At 42.0% G+C, this 27197-nt stretch overlaps 1 protein-coding gene across 8 annotated transcripts in view; it reads right to left on the reverse strand.

Annotated features, from left to right (window-relative positions):
* MTUS1 (microtubule associated scaffold protein 1) overlaps window positions 1-27197 on the reverse strand; it is a 259211-nt gene that overhangs the window by 87175 nt on the left and 144839 nt on the right. For 7 of the 8 annotated variants that reach the window (XM_056559054.1, XM_056559034.1, XM_056559044.1 and 4 more), the window contains 2 exons: window positions 25854-25994; window positions 22669-22767 (listed from right to left, as the gene is read on the reverse strand). In XM_056559054.1, coding sequence (XP_056415029.1) covers window positions 22669-22767; window positions 25854-25994 — 240 coding nt within the window. Of the gene's footprint in view, window positions 1-9142; window positions 9929-22668; window positions 22768-25853; window positions 25995-27197 lie in introns of those variants that run through there. The other variant, XM_056559087.1, reaches the window with a different exon arrangement.

The following is a 27197-nucleotide window of genomic DNA, read 5'->3' on the forward strand; positions in this document are numbered from 1 at the left end:
GTCAAGACAAGCACATAAAAGACTGAGCGGTATATGGGTGCAATGGGAAAATCAGACTGTTTCTAACTAGAGATGAGCAAACTTACAGTAAATTCGATTTGTCACGAACTTCTCGACTCGGCAGTTGATGACTTATCCTGCATAAATTAGTTCAGCTTTCAGGTGCTCCGGTGGGCTGGAAAAGGTGGATACAGTCCTAGGAGACTCTTTCCTAGGAATGTATCCACCTTTTCCAGCCCACTGGAGCACCTGAAAGCTGAACTAATTTATGCAGGATAAGTCATCAACTGCCGAGCAGAGAAGTTCGTGACGAATCAAATTTACTGTAAGTTCACTCATCTCTATTTCTAACCTCAGGCAGAAAGATCTGTGCAATATTGATACTTTTTTCAGATCTGTGAGCTTGTAAGTACAGTGGTCCCTCAAGTTACAATATTAATCGGTTCCAGGATGACCATTGCATGTTGAAACCATTGTATGTTGAGTCCATAACTCTATGGAAACCTGGTAATTTGTTCTGAAGCCACCAAAATGTCATCCAAAAATAGGAAAAAGTGAGGATTAAAGAAAAATAAGTAGGTAACTAATAGAGATAAAAGCAAATCCTTACATATAAAAAGTAAGAAAGATCTGCTGAAAGCTGTAATCACTGTCTATGTCAGTGTTTCCCAACCAGGGTGCCTCCAGCTGTAGCAAAACTACAACTCCCAGCATGCCCGGACAGCCGTTGGCTGTCCGGGCATGCTGGGAGTTGTAGATTTGCAACAGCTGGAGGCACCCTGGTTGGGAAACAATGGTTTATGTAGAGGACAGGAGCTTCTTCAGGGTCCTATACAGTACACACAGTGTCCCAAATGGAGCCGCCCTTACTTGGTGTCCAAAGGAGCAGATAACCCTGGCACAGGTAAGGAGTAGTACAGAACTTTTAGTTCCTCCCTGTACTGTAGGGGGCGCTACCAGCCATTCAGTGCATGTACTTCAGTAACAGAGGTGATTTACCAGTAATATTCCCATTCTGATTGGTCAGTTCCTCCAGTTGTGACACGTTTCACAGATCTGGACTGTCTGTACATTGTATGTTGAGTCTGGTTTCAAGTTACAATGGTCCAGAAAAGACCATTGTATGTTGAACCTATTGTATGGCTGTGGATAGTGTTTCTGGATTTTGCTAAAGTGTTTGATACTGTCCCTCAGTCGTCTGAAAGGTAAGTTAAGGTCTTTGGGTTTGGAAACTTTAGTTTGTAACTGGATTGAACACTGGCTCATGGATCGTACCCAGAGAGTAGTGCAGGGGCGGACATATCACCTGTTCAGCCGGTTCGGCTGCACAGGGGCCCAGCGTGTTAGGGGGCGCACCTAGTGGCCCAGGTCACAGCCTGGGCCTCACAGTCTGGGCCCCTGCAGGCCCTTCTGCCAGTACTTCATACAATATGCTGCAGCAACAGGTCCCGGACCTGCCGCTGACAGCAGTAATTTACCTTTAAACCGGCCGGGCGAGACGGATAGGCCAGGGGCTGATGGGAACAGACGAACCCCGCGCAGGCACGCACGTCTGTTCCAAGCCCCTGACGTCATGTGTCATGGCCTATGACCCCGGCAGAAGCAGCAAACCCTCTCACCTCACACGGCCGCATCGCTGAGCAGATGAGGTGAGGAGAGCGACGATCGGGTGCAGGGCGGTATTGTAATGATGATGAAGAGGACAGGAGGGGTGTTGAAGAGGTTGGTGGTGTAATGATAAGGAGGATTGGGGGTCTGGGAGAGCGTAATGTTGATAAGGAGGACGAGAAGGGGGGTCAGGGGTGTAGTGATTAGGGGGTTTAATGTTGATAAGGACCTGGAGGGTGTCAGCTGTGTAATAATGATGAGGTGCTTAAGGTATATGGGGGTGATGAGGAGACTGAGGATGGAGTGCATGGGGTGATGAGGAGACTGAAGATAGGGTGTATGGGGTGATGAGGAGACCGAGGATAGAGTGCATGGGGTGTATGGGGTGATGAGACAGAGGATGGGTTGTGTGGGGTGTATGGGGTGATGAGACTGAATATGGGGTGCGTGGGGTGTATGGGGGGGTGATAAGGAGACTGAGGATGGAGTGTGTGGGGTGTATGGGGGTGATGAGAAGACAGAGGATGGATTGTGTGGGGTGATGAGACTGAGGATGGGTTGCGTGGGGGTGATGAGGAGACTGGGGATGGGTTGTGTGGGGTGTATGGAGTGATGAGACTGAGGATGGGGTGCGTGGGGTGTATGGAGTGATGAGGAGACTGAGGATGGAGTGTGTGGGGTGTATGGGGTTATTCAGTGGTTGGTACAGTATTTGGCAGTATTATATTCATGGAGTACAGTGGTTGGCAGTATTATATTCAGGGGTACAGTATTTGGAAGTATTACATTCAGGGGTACATTGGTTGGCAGTATTATATTCAGTGGTATAGTATTTGGCAGTATTATATTCATGGAGTACAGTGTTTGGCAGTATTATATTCATGGAGTACAGTGGTTGGCAGTATTATATTCATGGAGTACAGTGGTTGGCAGTATTATATTCAGGGGGTACAGTATTTGGCAAGGTTATAATGATTATTGTCATCATACAGAGGATGAGGATCTACTGACAAATTAAGGAACCAATGATGTCCAGGTGTCAGACTCTGCAGAGAAAATGGAAGAAATCCTGGTGTCTGGACCAGATGAAGAAGTAAAGTAAAGACAACAGAGAAGACGTCACTCAGGTCAGTGATATTGTGTATTTTCCTAACTGACCCATCAGAGCTGTAGTCACTGATATCATTGTGTAGTCTCCTGACTGTCCATCAGCTGTAGTCAATTCAGACATGATGGGAGTTGCAGCTTTCCAACATTTGGGGAGCCATTTCAACCAAGGTGATTGGTGGGGGTCCCATGAGTCAGACCCCCACCATAAAAATGGGCTGGCCCTGCCTGTAAGTCACTTCTATCACTAAGGAGCCAAGGAACCAGGGGGTGTCGTGCTAAGTCCAGGGGTGCGAGTGTAAAGCACTGCCCTCTGCCTCCCAGCTAGATACAGGACAGGCTGACCCGGGGGAGTACTCACCGGGCCTGGGCTGCACACAGAGTGACAGGGGCCACCCGGAGCCCACCTCAGGAGCCATTCCATCCCGTGGTGGACAAGGCAAGTGGCGACACTACACGCGCGGAGTAAGTGGAGGCACTTCGGTGGGGTCTAGGTACATGAGGGGGCACAGTGCTGGGGGGGGGGGGGGGGGGGGGCAGGCACATTCTTTGCACAGGGGCCCTCTGCTGTCTGTGTCCGCCCCTGGAGTGGTGGTCAATGATTCGTACTCTGATTGGTCCCCGGTTATTAGTGGTGTACCCCAAGGTTCAGTACTGGGCCCGCTGTTGTTTAATTTATTTAGCAATGATATAGAGGATGGTATGAACAGCTCTGTTTCTATCTTTGCAGATGACACCAAGCTTTGTAGCACGGTACAGTCTATAGAGGATGTGTATAGGTTACAAGTTGACTTGGATAGACTAAGTGTCTGGGCATCCACATGGCAAATAAGGTTCAATGTGGAAAAATGTAAAGTTATGCATCTGGGTACTAATAACCTGCATGCATCGTATGTCTTAGGGGGGATTAAACTGGCAGAGTCACTGGTAGAGAAGGATCTGGGTGTACTTGTAGATCATAGACTACAGAATAGCATGCAATGTCAGGCTGCTGCTTCCAAGGCCGGCAGGATATTACCATGTATAAAAAGAGGCATGGACTCGAGGGACAGGGACATAATACTCCCCCTTTATTAAGCATTGGTACGGCCTCACCTGGAATATGCTGATCAGTTTTGGTCACCAGACCATAAAAGGGACACTGTGGAGCTGGAAAGGGTGCAGAGACGCGCGAGTAAACTAATATGGGGCATGGAACATCTTAGCTATGAGGAGCGATTAAAGGAGTTACAATTGTTTAGTCTTGGGAAGAGACGTTTAAGGGGGGATATGATAAATGTATATAAGTATATTAATGGCCCATACAAAAAATATGGAGAAAAACTGTTCCAGGACGAGGACGAGGGGGCACTCCCTCCGTCTGGAGAAGAAAAGGTTTAGTCTCAAGGGGCGACACGCCTTCTTTACCATGAGAACTGTGAACTTATGGAACAGTCTACCTCAGGAACTGGTCATAGCAGGAACAATTAACAGCTTTAAAACAGGATTAGATACATTCCTGGAACAAAATAACATTAATGCTTATGAAGAAATATAAAATCCCATCCCTTCCCCAATTTCGCGCCACACCCCTACCCTTCAATTCCCTGGTTGAACTTGATGAATGTATGTCTTTATTCAACCATACAAACAATGTAACTATGTATGTTGAGGCCATTGTAAGTTGGGGGATCACTGTATAGGTGTAGAAACCCCCTTTAAGGGTGCCATCATATTTTGCATAGATATTAATACCTCTTTAAAACAGGCCAAGAAACTAGCTCTTCAGCATAAAGATGATTTCTTCTAACCAGGAACAATTCCACATTGTAAACTGTAATGTCTCACTTAAGTATAATGTAAACCATAACTGAATTTACAGCCTTGCTAACCACCATTACATGGAATGCATAGCTAAAATTAGGATTGTTTCTTTATACCCTTGAATTCATGAAATGCTAACCTCTGTCACAGCTCAGCTCGCTCTGCAGGCGCTTGGATACAATCACCTTGCTTACTTACCCTACCATTCGCCTTAAAGTAACATAACCGACGTAGACTGTCAGAAGAGTCATGCTTCCCGAATCACTGCAGTAGGAATAGCAACAGGCTCCCTTTAGACAGACAAGGAGCTATGTTCTCCTCGAAACAAATGGGGCCAGGAACAGAGTTAAGTGTCAAATGGGTGTTCCCTGCCAGCTTCTCCTTTCCTGACTGCTTGATCGACAGGTCTCTTCCTATATACACAAAGGGGGAGACGTGTCGATCAGGTTGTCTAGCGGTCTGTCACAACTTCATTTAAAATACGATGTGCAATTTATAAAACTGATGTCTTTTGTGGACAAGGGGTAACAAAGACCAGGGTAAGATTGCTAACTCTCTGCCCCCAGGGTATACCACAGTGTTTTAAACCAATAACATGTTCTATTACTGATCTGTTTGCGTTAGCTTAAAGGGGTTATCCAGGAAATTTTTATATTTTTTTTTATATATCAACTGGCTCCAGAAAGTTACAGATTTATAAATTTCTTCTATTAAAAAAAACTTAGCTTTAGAAGCTCATAAGTACTGAAAGGATTAAGGTTGTTCTTTTCTGTCTAAATCCTCTCTGATGACACCTGTCTCGGGAAACGCCCAGTTTAGAAGCAAATCGCCAAAGCAAACCTCTTCTAAACTGGGCATTTCCCCGAGACACGTGTCATCAGAGAGTACTTAGACAGAAAAGGACAACCTTAACTTCAGAAGCTCATAAGTACTGAAAGGATTAAGATTTTTTTAATTTACAAATCTGTTTAACTTTCTGGAGCCAAAAAAAAGTTTTTTCATGGAATACCCCTTTAAAAACAAATTTAAACCCTAATCATTAAAGAAAAGACCCCCTGCTGTTCTAAGTGATTCTAGCACAGTACACACTTTGGGCACATCCTTGCAGACATAATTAAACAAACTTTTATGATTTATGTGCTAGAAAACTATTTACAGACTGCTCTTAAATAAAGCACTTGAAATGTAATAAATTGATAAAGGAAAACAATGGGTTTCTTACCAGTGCGATTTATTAATACTAGCATGTTCTCCATCCATGCTTCCTGCCGGCACAGTCCCTCAGAGATCCAGCCTTCCTGTGTTATTGTTCCACCATCATGCTATAGCTATGTGTTCAGAATCTAATTTGAGTCATAAAGCCTCATGAGGCTCTGTTGCCGCACTAGTGCCAGAATTTGGGGATTCAGACATCAGACTAAGGAAAACCAATCAAATTTCACTGGCTGAACACTACTCTTGGAATGTAACCACAATGAGTTTAATTTTAGGTATTTAAAGGGGAAAGTCACTTTAATAGCCCCCTAGGACTGGTTGAATGCCAGGCAATGTAGTTAGAGGACCCTAAGCTCTGAGTACTACTTGTTTGTAGACCAAATGGATCAGATGTTTGTAGGGGCCGCAGTGTTTGTACAAGTAATGTCACCTCTAATATTTACAATGGCGTGTCCTTGTATCAGTTGTTGTACAGACATCAGTGGTGACACAATGTTTCATTCAAGTGAGCCCTTCCTTTCTAATATGGATAGCCTATCCTAGAGATTTGATAACCACTGACAATAACAGCTCAGATTCTGTTTCTTAAAATGAGCTGGATTCTATTTAATAAAGACAAAAATCAGGCACATTTGTGTCTCAGACAGCTCCATAGCACAAAGCTATATAGGCTCCATTAGGTTCTGTATGTAGAGCGCAGCGCCTCAAGGGAAATTTTTCTCTGCATATATTGCAATTTTTGTCCAAAAAATGCTTAATGCAGAAGATTGGGAGCCCTACTGTGGTTCTAACCTCAGGGTCCCAGAACCATGGCACTTTTGACATCTTAGCGTAATTGTAGGAAACCTTTAAATTATCATATATAATGTGGCCCCCAAACATGCTAAACCCATCTTCTCAGCATGGGAACTTCAATGACTGTAACCTAAAGGAAATAAGGCCTACAAAGAAATCTCTTAGTACATAGAAGGTGTACTCCCTAAGGGCACTCAATTGAGAGCCTTTAAGGTCTCAAAACGGCGTGTTCGAAAACTACACATTAAATACCAATGTCTTATCACATTATAAAACATAAAACCACCTGCCAAATAGTGTGTAGGCCTCCCTTATGCCTTCACAATAGCTCAAACCCATAGTATCAACGCCTAGCTCTTCTCCTGGTAAGTGAGATACTTACATACAAACATACACCTGGCCGCCAATACAATGTAAAAGAAAAATTATCGGACTAAGCTACCTTTTTCCATTGCTCCACAGTCCAATTCTAATGCTCATGTGCCTACTGTCCATGATTTTTGGTGGTGGACAAGGGACTGTTATTTGGCAAGGTTTGGAGGCCCCATAGAGAATGAAGGGCGTGCTCCATTCATTTCAGGAACAATTTGGTCCCTGTTCTTGGGGAGGTGGGAATGGAACTTCTTCACTTCTCTTTATACTTCAACAGTTCTTCTGAGAGTCAGACTAGTCAGTTAGGCTTTGCTCCTCACACTTGAACCCTTGACCCCATTACTGGTTGACTTACCTTAGAAAACTTTTAGTAGGAACTAACCTCATGAACTGCAGTTTGGTACAGAGGCTCCTACTAGATTTCTAAGTATGGGCTAGAGGCATAGAAGAAACCATGGGTCTACTACAGTTCCAGAAATACACTACGACAGTAACAGTGTCCATAGCTACATAGCATATTTGGCAAAGAAAGAACTTTACATTCTGACTTAGAATCATTTTTATAGTCTCTGCACAACACTAAGGACAGGTGTATAACCCTGGGAGATGTTATTACTCAAACCTTTGACTACTGAAGTCTACATTCTCTTTAGGAATAAATTTGGCAAAATGGTCTTGGAATGCACCATTGGCTAGGCTTATCAATACTTCAATAATAGTCCAAATGGAAACTTATACAGTGCAGTATCCTTTTGTAAGAATCAATGCCAGACACTTCTACATCTAGGGTGTGCATTCAGTGGACCACACCTGCCAAACATACTCCAAAAGGTGTGGTATATATTTAACCTCAAATTCCCTTTCTGGTCTTAATGTGTCAAAGACAACCGTATGGTTAACAGCTAAGGGTCAATTATTTGCACGATTTAAGACCGTGCCACTGACTCACAAAGCTCATCTCAAAGTGTATGACTGCAGAGCTAAAGGTTTTCACAATTGCAACCTTATACACAAGCCACCACCACTAATAGCGTGTAAAAGACTTGCTAATCCCAGCTCTCTACATGGCTTGCCAATAGCAGTACTAGTCTCAAGGAATAAATATCTCCTCTCTAAAATAAGATCAGCAGCCTTGTAAACCAACAACAAACTGCATAGCTAGATCCCAACTCCATTTCCCCAAATGACTGCTTTACATGTAATTCTCAGCACCCAAACCTGCAGAGAGTCTTCAAGCCCTGTGGTCCTGCAGAATTACACATTTTCTTACCACCTTATTATAACTCATTGGTTGCTTATACTGTATAGGCAAAGGCTGGCTTGCGGTCTATTTCTTCCATGTTTGAATGAAGAACCTTCGCTATAAAACATAAGCGTCACTATAAGCTGGACGCATGTCCTCCCACCATACACATATTCCTGCAGATAGAAATTTGCAGCCAATTCTACATGAATGGTAATAAAGGGTTAGGCAAACGCTATTTATATCTGCATAGATCTTCTGCCATCACCTAGGAAACAGTATGACTGCCTATAGTTCTCCATACAGAGTCACAATTTGGACCACTGGCTCGATACTGGAAATGTGTGAGTGCGAAAAAACAGCAGCATGGAGGGTGGAGGTGATGAGCCCTCCATTAGACTGCCGGCCATATCAGATCTAGGCATTAAAACCAACACATCTGCTGGTATTAATAGCATCTGATATCCATTACATAGCTTGCCTGTAAATTATTTTGCTATTGTATTTAACCTTCAGATCAGATATGCTTCTACATTTTATTTATCTGTGGTTTTACTATTATTCAGTAAATTCATATAGTTTATACCAAGTCGACTGGATTTTATGCATATGGAAACAATATCAACAGAAATCACTTTAAATGATTTTTTTTTTTTTTTTTTGTACTAAAATGGACCTGACAGATCATTCTTACAAAGTGGTCCATTCAATGCATTTTATATTAAATACAAAAAAGCAACTCAAATGTACATAATATATAAACACACACAAAAATTATTGTGAAATATATATTTAAAAAAAGACTGGCACACTGAAGCAATAAGTTATAACATAGATAGATAGATATATATATATATATATATATATATATATATATCTCTATCCACACACACACACCTAACAAGTGTGTATCAGCTATCAGCTGCCACAGTAAACAAGATGTCCCCTGCTATTACTAGCACTGAGACACTGCACACCGTACATGTAGACAGCACTAACCTGCATGGAATATCACCGAGCTTTTCCGGTATCCAGTAGGCAGACGCAGATTTCGGAGCAGTCCGCTTGCAGTCAGCCGCACACGCATATTGGATAAGGAGAATTTGGGAGACCATAACATGTCTTCAGAAAAAGTGGAGAGATATCCAGCAAGAAACTGCCTCCATGTACTACCACACTATATTTTTAGCTCACCACCAATGATCCAGAGCCAAGCAGCAGAAGGAAGGCAGAAAAAAGCAATTCAAAAAGGCAGCTCATTCCATCACCCTGACTGCCAGCCGTGCACATCACAAACCCCAGAAAGCTACTATGCAAATCTGTCGGGCAGCACTCCCCCAACCAGATGTTGCAGAAACAAAGCGTGCCCTTAGAATGAGCCCTCCCTCCCAGTGCTTGTGAAGACAGGCAGCCACTGAATTACATCACAATATGTCCATGCATAACAATCTATTATGGAGGGAGAAGGCTGGTTAACCCTTCGTGTTGTCTGTGGTTCACTATGGATTATACACACACAGTCACAGAAGGGTTCCTGCCCAGTGACATTAATCCTGTGTGTGTGTGTATCTATAGAGCGATGGAAACGAAGCATCACCAAGACAATGGTGCTAAGGAAACAAGTGCACACAGATTACCATTGAGGCGGTCTGAACATACACACACATGCTGCAGAGCTGGGGAAGCAGGAAAAATGGCATTTCATTCTGTTTCTAAGCTCTGTCTCATCAGCGCTCCGAGGTGCTCAGGGATGTGATTAAAGGTGGGAGGTGATCAAAGAGCAGCGCCCCATCGCCTCCCACCCATCGCTCACCCGGACAATAACTGTCAGAATCCTGCGGCTACCCCAATTTTATTCTTCACTCTAGGATAAGAGGAATCCAGACAAAATGGTGGCTCTGATCCCTAGGGAACCATCCTTTACATATTCATGACCATGGGGGGAGGAAGGCAATGCTTCAAAACACTATGGATAATGTCCCCCATTTTCACGCGTAGGAAAAATTTCATATTAAATGACAAATTAGTAGGGGGAGGTATGTATCTCCTAAACCCACAGACACATTAGCTTTTTACCAATTTTATAATACATATGAAAAAGTACCATTGATAAACTAGTAGTCCAGTAAATAGTAGACCTCACTTTGTTCATATAGGTAATATATGAAGTTGGGAGCTCGGTTGTTATCAGTCTAAGGTAAAACTATGTCTGATGAGGTCATATACAGGCTTCATTTTCTCACTTGTCACATCTCTTCAAAGGACTTATCCAGGAATTGAAAATCAGAGCCATGTTTGTTCCCAAGAAAAGCACCACACCTGTCCTCAGGTTGGGTGCGGAATTACAACTTTGCTTCATTCAGCACAATAGAGCCAAGTTGTTCTACCACACACAACCTGCAGACAGGTGTTTTGCGTTTTTCTGTGGGGAAAAAAATGGCTATGCTTTTCATATCCCTGGATAACCCCTTTAACTATTTGTTCATGGTATTGCTTTCTCGATCAAGGAATTACTGCCATTTCTAACTCCTAACTATCTCTTAGCTAACTGTGGACCAAACCAATGTACAGTCACTACCTAAAATAATGGATAGATTAAACACAGCAGCATTGTACTATCTAAAACGTATTAAGGGGTAGCTATGCCCTTCTGCTAGACAGATTTCAGCCAAATTTAATATGGTTGTGTACCCACCCCTTATATGTTCTATTCAATTTGAGACAAAATTAGACTTCACTGGATACTATGGGCCAAACAGAGTCCTGAGAAATGAATATAACAAATTTACAAAACTGGCCATTTTAGTCAGAATTTTTAAGCCAACACCAGATGTGCCACTGATGCAGAGAAAAACATTTTTCGTTTTTTGGACCCACTATTACGTTTGACTAAAAATACTGACCAAACTTCTACATATGAACCCCCCTTATAGCCAAGTATAACATACTTTGTCCAATTCCAGTGGACAATGCCACTCAATTATAGGATCACCCACTGGACATACAGATCACCCACTACGGTACTTACAGAAACAAGGGGTTTTAATCAAGAAGTTAGACTATATTTCCCCACAAAGAGAGAGAAAATTTAAAAAAGCATTTTCATGGTGACAGTGTGCACCCACTGCTCTAAAGACGGGCTAAATAGGCAGAGCGTGTAAGCACAGGTACAGCGCGTTTTATTGTATTCTCTTTATTTGACTCCCATTATGGTTAATTAACAAAAAAGAAAAATATTAAATTAAACAGATCAAGCCTGAGATTCACAAAACATAAGTACATATATAGCCAATACGCATGAATGAAATGAAGCCAGTCGTTCTCACTGAGACGCACAAGATCTACAAAATCCTATTTACTCTGCAGTTCCCTGCCGGGTGTATTCATGCTGCTACAAAGCGCTGTCACAATATAACAATTGCAGAACACGTCACACCTAAATTGAAGCATGCTTGACCACACTTAAATGCCACTTGGTGTGTATTTCTCAATGCAAAGCCTCATTTACTACTGAAGGTTATGAGTCCACACCCTACAACAGAGCCATACCTGACAGCAATCCTCAGGGTAAACAGCACTATGGGTGGGACCGTGGAATACAACCATGTGTACTACTAATCCCTATCCTATAGATGGAGAGAACTATATCTCTTTGGGATGTTTTTACCCATATGAGCTTTATGTAGCCAGACAATATAATATTTAAAGGAGCCTGTCACATTGCATACACAGTGACGCCTCGACCTGCGATGGCCCCGACATACGATAATTTCAACATGCGATGGCCTCTCAGAGGCCATCACATGTTGAAGGCAGCATCAACATACGATTCTTTTTTATGTCGGGGCCATCACATAAACGGCTATCCGGCAGCAAAGACTGCTTCAGCTGCCACCGGATAGACGTTTACGGTGCCCCGTGAGCTCCGGTGATGGTCACTCACCTGTCCTCTTCGAGATCCCCTGCATCGTCAGCGCTCTCCATCTACGTCATCACGTCCCTGCGCACGCTGTCCCGTCATCCAATAGGAGCGGCGTGCGTAGCGACGTGATGGCGGCGACAGAGAGCGTGGTTGCCGGGGAAGCAGAGGCCTTGTCGGAGTGTCGGGGACACCCCGGGGACGCGGCGACAGCGATGGAAAGCGACATCCAGGGCAGCGGTGACAGGTCCGGAGCGGCGGGGACACGCGAGTACAACTTTGTCTAACAGTGGTCTACAACCTGCGGAGCTCCAGATGTTGCAAAACTACAACACCCAGCATGCCCGCACAGCCAACGGCTGTCCGGGCATGCTGGGTGTTGTAATTTTGCAACATCTGGAGCTCCGCAGGTTGTAGATCACTGTCCTATACTTTACATTGCACAGATCCCTCAACATACGATGGTTTCAACAAACGATGGTCCGTTTGGAACGAATTGCCATCATATGTTGAGGGACCACTGTACTGTTCTATGTAAAGGCATAATATTATAAGGGAGGAAAAGATTCAGTATAACTTATTTATTCATTTATACACCTTCACATATAGTGAGCAAAGTGACTCCATGATTGACGGCCTATACTGTGTGAGCCTACGTTAAGAGATAGTTGTCACTCAAGAAGTAGGACTGCCCACAGGACTCCTAAATCAAGGAGCAGGTTTGTAAATTAGCAGATGAGTAAAACAGAGCTAATTTCTTCCAAAACAAACTTAAAGCGTACCAGTCAGATCAAACCAAATTTTTTTTATATATATCACTCAGTACCTAATCCTGACCACGTACATCAAATTTTTATGTGTCTAGCACCTTTATTTTTTTTATTACACTTTTAATTTAGCTCACTATTCTGAATTCCTCTCAAAGGGAGGGGGTGTGGCCTCACTGCAGGTCTCTGGCCCCTCCCTCAGTATGCTGTCTGCTCACATCTCCCCTAGCATTAGCAAAACTACAACTCCCAGCTTGTCCTCACTGACAGTAGCGGGACACAAGCTGACAGTGGGAAGATTTTTCCTCCAGCTCTGAGCCCTGCGCTCACAGCTGTCAATCAAGGAAGTGTGTCCATGACATAGGTGATGACGCATGGACACAGCAGGACTAGTATGTGTTCAAGCAGGCAGGGGGGGGGCAGTTGTTTGACTGGCTTTATCAGAATGTACATACCGAAAATTTTCTAATGAAAGCAATTGCAAAAGCTATTAGTTTTGCATGCTTTACAACATATCAAAAGTTTTTGTATCTGACAGTGCCCATTTAAGTTTATTCTACAAACCGTGGAATACCAGACCTTGCGGCCGAGACTAGGTAATGTAGAAGAGAACATTTGTAGACTTTAGTGCTGATCACACAGTGATGGAGAAGTCACAAGGCAGGATCCACACAAAGTATGGTCAGTGACGAGGCGTATGACATGGACTGCTAACAAAAATAAAGTCGGGAGAAGACAAAACAAGAAGATGTGCAGAAGAGTACCCTCTGCCGCACCACATCTCCTCCAGTTAGGATTCACCGGAGACTTAAAAGAATGCAGCTTCGGAAAGGACTATGTACCAGCAACCTGCCTCATTGTATCTAAATCAAATTGAAGATTTATGAGCAAAAGTAGACACTTGCGGAGGTATGGTGGTGGAAAGGGTGTGTCTAAAGGAACCCGAAGATTTTCAGGTAGGACTGCTCGAGATTGACCCAAGGCTCGTTTTAAAGACCCGTTACAATGTCCTGTTAAGAAAACCCTTAAAAACGGCAGTTATAAAATTCCATTCAAGTCTTTCGGATTTTTTGATCATCTGTTATCACCTGTTATAGTCCGTTATGAATAAGGGACGTTATTTGTGACGGGAGAAAAAAACGTTACATGCCCTGTATGTAACGTTTCCGACCTGCCATGTGGAATAGTGCACACTGGTTCTATGCTACCAGTGAAAGAGCAGGTTGAGCGGCACTTTGTTATGTGTGTATGTGTGGCCAAGCTGTGTACATATAAGTAGCAGAGTTGTGTATATGGGGTAGTAGTACTGTCTGTGTGGCTGGGCTATCCATGTGTGAGTAGTTGAGCTGTGTATGTAGAAAAGCGGTGTGCAGTGGTTCCTCAAGTTACAATATTAATTGGTTCCAGGACAAATATTGTATCTTGAGACAATGGAGGAGATTTATCAAAACCCATCTAGAGGAAAGGTTGACCAGTTGCCCATAGCTACCAATCAGATCAATTCTTTTATTTTTCAGAGGCTTGTTAAAAATGAAAGAAGCGATCTGATTGGTTGCTATGGGCAACTGTTCAACATTTCTCTCCACAGGTTTTGATAAATCTCCCCCTATAACTCTACAGAAAATTGATAATCTGTTCCAAAATCTCCAAAATATCATCCAAAAAAACATAAAAGAAATAAAGATTTAATAAAAATGACAAGATGACCAATGCAGATAAAGCAAGTCCTTACATATAAATCCCTATATACATAGAGGGCAGGAGCTTCTTCAGGGTCTTGTACTGTATAATATACTGTATAATATAGTACTGTATAACATAGTATAATGAGATAAAAAAAAAATAGAGCCACCCTCACCTGGTGAAGAAGAAGCTAATCATGGCACAGGGAGGAAAAAAAAAAATAGCGGAGTACTGCACTATACTGTAGGGAGATGTTACTATACAGCAAATAATTGCATGCACTTTAAAAGGAGTAGTCTAGTGCAGACTACTCCATTTCCATCATGGCCGGGCTGAAAAAAAAAAAAAAAAATATCACTCACCTTCCTGCGTTCCCGCTGAGCGCCACTACAGCTGTTTGGTCTTCTGGTCAGTCTTCTTCCTACTTCCGTGTGCATGGATTGTGACACTGCGCTTTAGCCCATCACCGGCCGAAGCGTGTCATCGCTGCGACCGGTGATTGGCGGAAGCGCTGTGTGACTATCCGTGCACAGGGAAGTAGGAAGAAGACTGACCAGAAGACCAAACAGCTGTAGCGGCGCTCAGCGGGAACACAGGAAGGGGAGTGATAGTTTTTCTTTTTTTTTTCAGCCCGGGTACGATGGAACAGGAGTTGTCTGCACTAGACTACTGCTTTAATACAGGGGGTTACCAGTAAAATGTTCACTGGTTGAATGTTTCAGCTATTCACACAAGCCACTGATTCGGACTGTTTCTGGCACTGTCTGTCAAGTACTGCTTTTAAGTTACAATGGTCAAGAAAATGTTATGTCCCAGTACAGGATATACTCCTGTACAGTACTTAGGCCCTGTCAGGTTGAGTCCCTCATTGTCCTAGGGGCGCTCCTGCAGTGTCTCCCCCAGTATTAAAGCTAGTGTTACTGTGTATAGTCAGTATAATGTTCTGAACTATGGCCCAGATTTATCAAAGAATGTCTACGGTAGAGCCATTTTCCCACGTTTATTTGGGTGGTGGGTTTGACTAGCATGGATCTTATTTATCAAGAAGGTGCAGCAGGATGATGAATTTTGCGCAGCTCTGCTGTGGTGGGAAAAGCTCTACCACATACACTTTTTTCTAGACGCTTGTTAGGGAGGGAAGTAGACACTTTCCCGGGTCCTGAATTTGGAAGGTTAGGGGTTTTTACTTAATTTCAGAGCTGCCGGGACATTTTTACTTGCATTTTAGATGCTACAATCAAATTTGATTGCAGTGTCTAAAGGGTTAAAGCCGGGCACCACCGTGATCAGTTATGTCTGGCATTAGAGATGGGTCCTGGTGGCAGAGAGCCGACAGGACCACCCAGCTATGACCCGCGCTCAGCTCCTGAGCACGTGTCATAGAAGGGGAGTGGGATGCTGTTGTCCACAAGAGAATAAAGGTTGAATTGCCGTGAATAAAGGTAGAAGTGATTCTCACGTCTAATGGTAGGTTTTGTAGCTTTGCACCTAAAAAAGTACCTTTGCTCTCAAAATAGCGACTTTTGACAAAATTCGCAAATGATCAATACGTGACCACTACATGAGCATAAAACTACATGAGCATAAAGAAAAAGTTCTACGGGTAGGCAAAAAGAGTAAAACTGTCTATATCAAAAGACGCATAAAAGTGGCTAAATATGCTGTGTTATAAATCTCCCCCTATGTGTCTAAAGTATAAAGGACCTTTGGAGGTATCCCATTATGTTCACATGACGTGTTATGTTACCCAGAGAGCACCAGTTGACCACCTGACCTGCAGCTTGACCTATGGGCTTCTTGCTCAGCCCCTCTTTATAAGAGGGGGAGCCATTACAATCTCTCTCTTTGGCTCTTAGCTCTTACACCATCACTCCTGCTGAGGAACAGCAAAGCACCGCCACCTCAGATCCAACATCTAGTACACCTGGAGTAGCCATCTATGTCTACTGCCTCTATCTACAACCAAGTTACCAGTCAAGTCAATTATAGTCAGAGTGGCTGCATGGAAGTCTAATCCAAAAGTATTACAATCCCAAGCAAGCTGCAGTGCCCTTTCCATGTTACTGGCTGACTCTCTGGGATTTTGGCCTTGCTGTACAGACTGTAACAACTGTCTGACCTCAGTAAAGCCTCTGTTAACCATAACCTGGTTGTGGACTCTTCTTGCCCTGCCTAACCTTGGGATAACTGGGATATCGTTTGGGTGGTTACCGGTTCCCAAAAACCACTCTGGCATCACGAACATTAGGGGTTAATAACATCTTGCCCCTGGGGTTAATACCATGTTCCCCATCCACCTACACCCTTCACGCCCCATGGTCACCCCACAACTCAGGGTCCCCACAAAAAGACTATTGTATGTTGAAAATATCGTAACCTGAGGGATCACTGTATCTGTAAGTAGTGAAGCTGTTTGCATGGTGCTCCTCTTTGTAGCTACTGCTGAGGTAAACAAGGGCTAACAAAGGATGGCTAGACATGACCATCATATTTTCCATCCTATAGGAAGGTGGCACATATTGCTCTTTCCCATATACTAGGCAGTTGCAAAAAGGACAAAAACTATATCAATAGCCCATGGACCACGTACTGTAGGTCACTAAATGCCTATAGAGTAGCATTAGTCCAAGCATTTCTTTAAAGGTTGGGAAGTCTTCCGAATGAATACCACCAACAAAAGAACAGTAGGTGTACACGTTATGTGCAGACTGTATTTGAGTCGGCAACTGGCATATACAACAGGAACAGCTCCCAGCATGTATTTCAAGTGTATCCATAGGCCTTCATTTGAATGCATTCATTTCTCTCTAGCTCCACGTGTGTACATTCATTACTTAAGTTTGGATTGTATCTAGTCACATGGAAGCACAAACACTGTTAGGGTTGGGTCACACGTGGCATATATGCACTTTTTTTGACACTGCGCAGCTAGAAATAAGCTGTGTATTCTCCTATGATGAGACACACAGGGCTACCTGGTGTCAGCCCTGTGTACACAGTGAGGTTTGAAGGCGGGCCAGAATGTCATGTTGGTGTGCTTGGCCCTGCCTTCAGTAGTCCCTGTGCACACATGGCTGCCACGGAGAAGCTTTGTGAGTCTGCCTGTAGCTAAATACGCTGCATATTTCCCGCTGCCCAGCTAATTTCCTGCAGTGTGAAATACACAGCATATATGCTACGCGTGACCCTACCCTTACAGAGATAACTGTCTGGGTTAGTTAAGAAAGTTCAATTTAAAAGGTAACTCAAATTCTATAGTCAATATCATATCAATATCATATACAGCATCCCAGGGATGAAGAAAGAAATGCTGGTTTTAATGAGTAAATTTACATAGTGCATCCAAATTTTTCATTCCCAACACTATAAATGTATTCAGTCACTTCCACGCTTCAATAGAACGTAGACTGAATGCAAAAGCAAATGCAAATCGCGATCAAAAGTGATCTGCACCACCAGAGAGTACGTGGCTAATGAACTGGCAGACTGCTGTTTATTTGGGAACAGATCGGCTAGTCAGGTAGTGATTAACCACACGACAGAGTGGACCTGACTGGCATAATAGTAGTATAATAACCTTTATTTTTTTATAGTGTTAACTAAGTCTGAAAAATCTCCATATAGATATACAGAATTTAAACAAAAAAGTATGATGGATTGATGGAGTGAGCAGAGGGGGAGGAGGGGGGTTGATGGAGTGAGCATATGTGTATGTATGATGTGTATATCTATGTCGTATGTGTGATGTGTGTATGTATGTATGTATGTAATGTGGGGGGGGCAGCGGCAGGTGTATGCATGTTGTGTTTGTATGCATGTGTATATGTATGTGTATATGTATGATGTATGCATGCAATATATGATGTGGGGGGCAGCGGCAGGTGTATGTATGATGTGGGTAACATAGTTCATAAGGTTGAAAAAAGACCAGAGTCCATCAAGATCAACCTATAACCCTAATGAGTCCCTACTGAGTTGATCCAGAGGAAGGCAAAAAACCCTCATATTAGGGAGGTAAAAATTCCTTCCCGACTCCAAATATGGCATCAGAATAAATCCCTGGATCGACCTTCTGTCCCTATAGATCTAGTATACATAACCAGCGATGTTCTTATTCTCCAAAAATGCATCCAGACCCTTTTGAACTCTTTTACAGAGTTCACCATGACTACCTCCTCCGGGAGAGAGTTCCATAGTCTCACTGCTCTTACAGTAAAGAACCCCCGTCTGTGCTGGTGTAGAAACCTTCTTTCCTCTAGACGTAGAGGATGCCCCCTTGTTATAGATACAGTCCTGGGTATAAATAGATCATGGGAGAGATCTCTGTACGGCCCCCTGATATATTTATACATAGTTATTAGGTCTCCCCTAAGTCTTCTTTTTTCTAAACTAAATAACCCTAATTCTGCTAATCTTTCTGGGTACTGTAGTCCTCCCATTCCCCGTATTACTCTGGTTGCCCATCTTTGAACCCTCTCCAGCTCCACTATATCTTTCTTGTACACTGGTGCCCAGTTCTGTACACAGTATTCTATGTGTGGTCTGACTAGTGATTTGTACAGCGGTAGAATTATTTCCTTGTCGAGGGCATCTACGTCCCTATTGATGCACCCCATGATTTTATTTTCCTTGGCAGTAGCTGCCCGACACTGGTCACTACAGCTAAATTTACTGTTAACTAAGACTCCTAAGTCCTTTTCTACGTCCGTCGCCCCAAGTCTGCTCCCATTTAATACATAATCCCAGGCTGGATTTTTTTCCCCCCCATGTGCATAACTAGAGATGAGCGAACTTACAGTAAATTTGATTAGTCACGAACTTCTCCTGTGGGCGGGAAAAGGTGGATACATTCCTAGGAAAGAGTCTCCTAGGACTGTATCCACCTTTTCCAGCCCACCGGAGCACCGGAAAGCTGAACTAATTTATGCAGGAAAAGTCATCAACTGCCGAGCCGAGAAGTTTGTGACGAATCGAATTTACTGTAAGTTCGCTCATCTCTATGCATAACCTTACATTTATCAGTGTTTAACCTCATCTGCCACTTCCAAGCCCAAAGTTCCAACCTATCCAGATCCATTTGTAACAGTGCACTGTCCTCTATTGTGTTTACCGCTTTACATAGTTTAGTATCATCTGCAAAGTTTGCTACTTTACTATTCAACCCCTCTACAAGGTCATTAATAAGTTTATTAAATAGAGCAGGACCCAAGATGGACCCCTGTGGTACCCCACTAGTAACAGTCACCCAATCAGAATAAGTACCATTAATAACCACCCTCTGTTACCCATCACTGAGACAGTTACTTACCCACTTACACACATTCTCCCCCAGCCCCATTCTTCTCATTTTATGCACCAATCTTTTATGTTGAACCATATCAAATGCTTTGGAAAAATCCAGATATATGATATCCAGCGATTCCCCCTGGTCCAGTCTGGAGCTCACCTCCTCATAAAAGCTGATCAGGTTAGTTTGACAGGACTGATCCCTCATAAAGCCATGCTGATATGGAGTCAAACATTCATTTTTATCAAGATACCCCAAAATAGCATCTCTTCGAAAACCCTCAAACAATTTACATACAACCTAGGTTAAACTAACAGGCCTATAATTCTCCTGACCTTTTCACCCCTTTAAATATTGGCACCACATTTGCCATGCGCCAGTCCGGGGGAACAGGTCCTGTTACTATTGAGTCCCTGAATGTTAAAAATAGGGGTCTGTCTATCACATTACTTAATTCCTTTAAAACACAGGGGTGAATTCCATCTGGACCTGGCTATTTGTCCATTTTGATTTTTTGTAGGCGGCACTGTACTTCTTCCTGGGTTAGACAGGTGACCTGTACTGGGGAGTTTACCTTATCTCGCTGTATTTCACCTGACATTTCATTTTCCTCAGTGAATACAGTGGAGAAGAATGTGTTTAATATTAGTTTTTTTCCTGATCCCAGTTTATAATGTCTTCCTCATAATTTTTTTAAAGGGCCAACACTTTCATTTTTAACCTTTTTGCTATTTATATAGTAAAAACACATTTTGGGGTTAGTTTTACTTTCTTTGGCAATGAGTCTTTCTGTCTCTATTTTTGCAGATTTTATCTGTTTTATTTTTTTTACATATTAAAAATTTTTCTCTTTATCCGTTTAATGCTTCTTCACTGCTGTCCTGTTTTAGTAGTTTAAATGCTTTATTTTTGTCATTTACTGCCCCCCTAACATTTTTATTCATCCATATTGGTTTTCTTTTATTTCTGACCCTTTTATTCCCATAAGGTATTTGTATGATGTGTGTATGTGTATGATGTATGTGTATATGTATGTAATATATGATGTGGGGAGCAGCGGCGGGTGTACGCATATGTGTATGCATGATGTGTGTATATGCATGTTGCGTGTATTCTGCACAGCGTCAGGGACGTCACACGTCAATTCTTTGCAGCCGCTGCGGTCACTTTCACCAGTGGCGGCTGCAGGAAAGAATGACGTCCCTGACGCGCCACAGAGGAGCCGGCAGAGGACGTCACTGGTCATGCTTCACTATGGCGCAGCCCAGGAACACCCGCAGCCTGAGCACGGCCAGGTAAGGTGAATATAAATAAATCCACAGTGGCCACCACTGGTCTGGGCCACAGTGGCCACCACTGGTCACTGTTTTAAGGTGGCCACGGCCAGGCTGCAGATCTTTTACCAAGCAGCCGGCACTGCGGCCACTTTAAATCGGTGACCAGTGGATTTATCAGCGTATAACTCGCAGGCAAGGTTTTTGCCTGTTATTTTCATTTTAAAGGTGCATTTTGTATGCCGAAAAATATGGTATCTACTTTACTGTGTGAGACACCAAGGTGTTATTACTGTATGGAGCGCTATAGGTGCTTAAGGAGTACGGATCCTAAAATGTTTGTATGGCAGGTTCTGTGGAGACGAATTGTGGATGGAAGAATTGACATGACAGTCTGGGCCAGATGTAGAAGAAAAAGAAAAGTGATTGACTCCAATTAGAGAAGACGTCACCTGATGTAACAGTATCGAATCACTTATATGGTCTGTAGAGCCAGGGTCACTACTATAGGATCAATATATGGGGGAATATTTGTCTGTGCATATTGATTTTATTCAGTATCAATATGGTAATATTATCCCATCATTATATGGTGGTAATGTTATTTGTCATATTGTGGCGGTATTATTTGTCCCTTGTATAGTGGTGTTATTTGTGATTCTGGTCTGTGTAAAGTGGTTATATTTATATCAGTATGGTAGTATTATCTCATCTCTATATGATGGTAATGATAGTGGTCATGGTGTGGTACAATTATTTGTCCCTTGTATAGTGGTGATAATGGTCTCTGTATAGTGATTTTATTCAGTATAAGTATGTTATTATCTAGTCATTATATGGTGATAATGGTAGTGATCATAGTGTTGCAGTATTATCTGTCCCTTGTATAGTGGTGTAATTGGTAATAATGGTCTGTGTACAGTGGTGTTAATGGTGATATTGGTCTGTGTATAGTGGTGTTAATGGTGAGAACAGGGGGGCGCGCAATTTTCTGGGCTTGCCTCGGGTGCAAAAGGGCAAAAGTCATGTATCTTAAAGGGGTACTCAAGCATTTGACAACTTATGCCTACTCTGCCGGATAGACGATACATATCTGATTGTAGGGAGTCCGCATTCAGAAGAAAAAAAAAGTGAAAGGATCTGAAGATTTTAGAAAATTTTTTTATATATATATATATATATATATATATATATATATATATATATATATAAAAAATTATATATATATATATAAATATATATATATATATATATATATATATATAAATTATATTATATATATTGTTTCCTTGGTTAGTGAAAAAAAGGGTCTGTTGCCTCTGAATACTTTTTCAGTTTGAAGGAATTAGAACAATTCACTGGTGGATAGCAAGACCTACACCTATATACTCTTACCAATAAAATGAATGGGAGTTCTTAGTCTCTCGGTCCCTTTCCCAGTCATTTCATTGGACAAAGGGCATTCCATAAGCATTCTTGTTCTAGATCAACTGCACCACCAGGGGACCAAGCAGGTGGGTTATAATGACCACCATTCAGATTTCAGAGTATTTCAACAGAAACACCATACATCTGTAATAATGTGTCCCTCTTACCTCCATTAACAGCTTTAGTTTCTATCCGCTTTCCTAACAGCCCTGAGGAGACAGATGGTTTTGTGACTCCTTGCTGTAAAATTGGGCTTTTCTTTGCACCTGAGAAGAGAATATTTTTGACACAATAAAAAAATACCGCAACAATGAATGACATTTTGTATTATAATATTGCATTTTGTTTGACCACTCTTATTTAGCATAGCTTTAATGGTCACACACTCGGGGCTTAAGTCCTACAGGAACACATGGGAACGGCGTTCCTGCACTTTTTCCACAGCAGGAACACTAGGAGTCCTGCAGGACCAACACTTGTTTTCCCCAGGACTTGACCCCTGCATACACTGCTGGCCCAACTGAAAGTCATAAGTCAAAAGTGTGCTCTCTCAGACAGTATTTTTTTTTTCTTTTTGTGAGTGGGGTGTGTGTGTGTGGGGGGGGGGGGGGGTGTGGGGGGATATCCTGTGGTTTCAGCAGTCCTCACTTGTCACTGTTGGGAAGAACCATTTGTAGCCAGTGATAGGACTACTAGATCTTGGTATACTTAGCATCAACTTGAAGGCTATACTAATTTATAGGGTAATCACGGTTATACACAAAAAAAGAAAAGTAGTAATGTAAGGATCTAGGATAAAACGATGAGGCCCAATAAATAAGGTTGTCAGATGTTTGTAATAATGTCTACTAAGAACTACTGGATATAGCAAGACTAGACATATGTAAGTAGCTTTATAGATAAAGTGATCTAATCTATCTGCTTTACTAATCCATTGTAAGAATTTACAAATGTAGAGATCAGGCAAATTAAAATAAGAAATGGTTTAATGACTATAGTAATTATTGATAGAAAAGCTTAAGTTTAACAAAAATAAATAAATACAATAAGTATGTATGAATTGGCATTACTTAAGAAACAAAGCAGTAAACAGGAGGTCCGAATCTAGCGCTGTACATCAATGCAGAACACAACTTATAAGTTCAGACTGGTATCAACCATGTTCGGGGGTTCTCTACCAGCGTACCATGGGGCCATGCTGTGAGCTATCTGCTACCCATTGCTTAGTCTCTAGGGATTAAGGCAATGCCTCCCTGTGATATAGTCTGTGATACACAGCGTTATCTAGCGACACCAGGTAATGCCAGACATATATTGAATGCAGTGCATAACATACAAGTAATTCAAATTCATAGCGTAACACAACTCCATGATAATTAACGCAACATCATCACCCATAGGGTTATTTAGTGTACACTAGACTATATGGTTTGCAAGGGATGAGAGGCACCTGCAGTTCACCCTCCTTATAAGCTTGTAGTTTAAAAAAATAAAATCAATAAATAATTTTTTTTTTTAAACTCCCTTTTTGGCACACAATCTAAAGTGCGCAAAATTGGCTCAAGACACTCAATGGTTTGGAAAAGTAGTGTGAAAAATGGCCATTGAGTTATCCGACACAAAATACATTCTTACATCAGCTTAAGGAAAAACCCATTTATGGGCGTGAGACGGCAATTACCGATAAGCTATTATGATGAAACATTTTCCCATCTTCAAAAAAGAAATCAATAATAACTAGCATGGAAAGGTGAATTATAACGCTGCTTTCTGTGCGACTCAAGAAATCCACCCACAAGGTGGCAAACTAACAAAACTGCTGCTTTTACTACAACTACATCAACACTACTGAAAACCGCTCCAGGATTAAAGGGGTATTCAGGTCTTCAACATCTAATCCCCTACCAAAGGAATATGGGATGAGATGTCTTATCACGGGGATCCCGTGCAGCTCCCGGCATTCTGTGTCAGGCGCTGCTCCAAAGACGGAGAAGTGACGTCATGCCACGCCGCCTCCATTCATGTATTCAAGTCACGTCCCAGTCTCGGGAGAAGCGCCCAACACCGATTGCCGAGAGCTGCCCATAGATCGCATACCCCATGCCTTTGGATAGGGGATAAGCTGTACAAGGCCAGAATACCCCTTTAACCCCTTAAGGACTCAGCCCATTTGGGCCTTAAGGACTTTTGTTTTTTGAGAAGTTTTTGTTTTTTCCTCCTCACCTTCAAAAAATCATAAATATTTTATATTTTCATCCACAGACTAGTATGAGGGCTTGTTTTTTGCGTGACCAGTTGTCCGTTGTAATGCCACTCATTTTACCATAAAATGTATGGCACAACCAAAAAAATTCTATTTGTGTGGGGAAATTAAAAAGAAAACTGCAATTTAGCAAATTTTGAAAGGTTTCCTTTTCACACCGTACAATTTACGGTAAAAATGAAGTGTTATTTTTTTGGTCAATACGATTAAAATGATATCCATGATAACATACTTTTCTATTACTGTTGCACTTAAATAAAATCACAAACTTTTTAACCAAATTAGTACGTTTAAAATCCCCCTACTTTGAAGACCTCTAAGGTTTTCATTTTTCCGTATAAGCGGTGGTATGAGGGCTCATTTTTTGTGCCGTGATCTGTACTTTGTATTGATACCATATTTGCTTATATAAAACTTTCATCCATTTTAGTGACCGCAATGCTGCAGATGCAGTGATCTGTATTGATCACGGCATCTGAGGGGTTAAAGGGGTAATACGGTGGAAACCCCCCTTTTTTTTTTCCAATCAACTGGTTCCAGAAAATTAAACATATTTGTAAATTACTTCTATTAAAAATTCTTAATCCTTCCAGCACTTATTAGCAGCTGTATACTACAGAGGAAATTCTTTTATTTTTGGATTTCTTTTCTGCCACGACCACAGTGCTCTCTGCTGACACCTTTGTCCATTTTAGGAAGTGTCCAGAGCAGCATATGTTTGCTATGGGGATTTTCTCCTGCTCTAGACAGTTCCTGACATGGACAGAGGTGTCAGAAGAGAGCACAGTGGTCGTGATGTTAAGAAATCCAAAAAGAAAAGAATTTCCTCTGTAGAATACAGCTGCTAATAAGTACTGGAAGGATTAAGATTTTTTTAATAGAAGTAGTTTCACTTTCTGGCACCAGTTAATAAAAAAATTCCACCAGGGTACCCCTTTAAAGTTCTAGAGATTAGCACAAGTTTTTCTTGTTCTTCAGGTCCTAAAAGTCAACTGGGAGTGTTAAATGGGAAGGGATTGTATTAAGCTATTATAACTGCAGGCAAGCAGTCTTTCTATTGTCAGAAGTTTTTATTGTAGTAATACTTACCAGCAGTCTGTGTGACTTTCAGAGACTGTGACCTGGCTCTTGGGAAAGTAACCTTTGTGGCATAAGTCCCAGCTGGTCCATTTTGCTTTATATACTTTGCAGGAACATCATCAGTCTTTATACTACTTGAGGCAGTTGTAGCTGTAAAGAAAAATGGACACTATCATTACGGTGTGTGATCTAGTACATGTATGCATATACAGGAAAACAAATTACTCCTTAAAAATGGCAGATTACTGTAAGGGTGCATCCACATCTAGGATTTGTCAGTCTAGCAGCTGGAAACAGCAGGAGAAATTCAAAACCGCCTCCTACTATATTGATGCCCGATCCCTGCCATATCCCATTGCTTTCAATACATCCCCTGCATTCAGAAGGGTCTCCAGTTGGCTAATTTATTGGCTGCATTCATTTTTTTACTGGACTGAAAATCATGGTCTGCTGCGCTATTTGATCTGGTTGAAAAATTTATAAATAAATAAAAATTAAGAAAAAAACAGGGTGCTGCTGGAAAAGGAGCCCACTGGCTTACTGCAAGAAGCTCAAAGAAATAAAGGGGTAGGGCATGGATCCAGCTGTGGTTAGTTTTGAAATTCTCCCGCCGGATCCACATATCCTAGATATTAATGCACCCTTATTCTGACTGCAGTTTATGTCGCTTTGTCTACAAGATGCACTGTAGTAGTAGTAGTAAGTTTAATGAGGCACAATAACTTTATACAAAAATGTACAAAGTACAAAACATATACATACAATTTTACTTAAAGCATCCATATAAGAATCTAACAGTGGCAAAGAACAAACCAGCATTAACTGCAGTTAAAGGCAATTCGTATTTTGACTCATTTACTGTAAGTCATAGCATTGAGGTTTTGCTGTAGGGCCAACCTAGCTGAATTATTTCAAAGAATGTTAGTCATAGTGAATCACTTTACTGGACTCCTTTTATTGAGCGGGTTCGCTGATACTCTTTACAAATGTATTGGTGTACCTTGAATTAAACATCAAATTCACTCAAAGTGGTGAAAGATTGGACTACTGGAAAGAATTATTGTTATATTGTGCGATAGGCAAAATTGTTTGGAAAAACTCAGTAGTATACAACGGACTACTTAACAATATATATACAGCCCAGTATGCTCTAAGCAAGCAATTTAAAGGAAAGCCTTCATCCAATGGTAGAGCCATTTCATGTTGCTGGCATTGATATAAGTTAACCCAAGTGCCTTCCGATGAACAGAACCTTTGTAAAATGATGGTTTGTACACTAGTTACTTACATCGAGTTTTGATGCCCTATTCTACATCCATCATAACCAAAATGCCCCAATAAAGATATATTGTG

Source organism: Hyla sarda, chromosome 1 (assembly GCF_029499605.1).
Source record: "Hyla sarda isolate aHylSar1 chromosome 1, aHylSar1.hap1, whole genome shotgun sequence".
In the NCBI taxonomy this organism is placed as follows: domain Eukaryota; kingdom Metazoa; phylum Chordata; class Amphibia; order Anura; family Hylidae; genus Hyla; species Hyla sarda.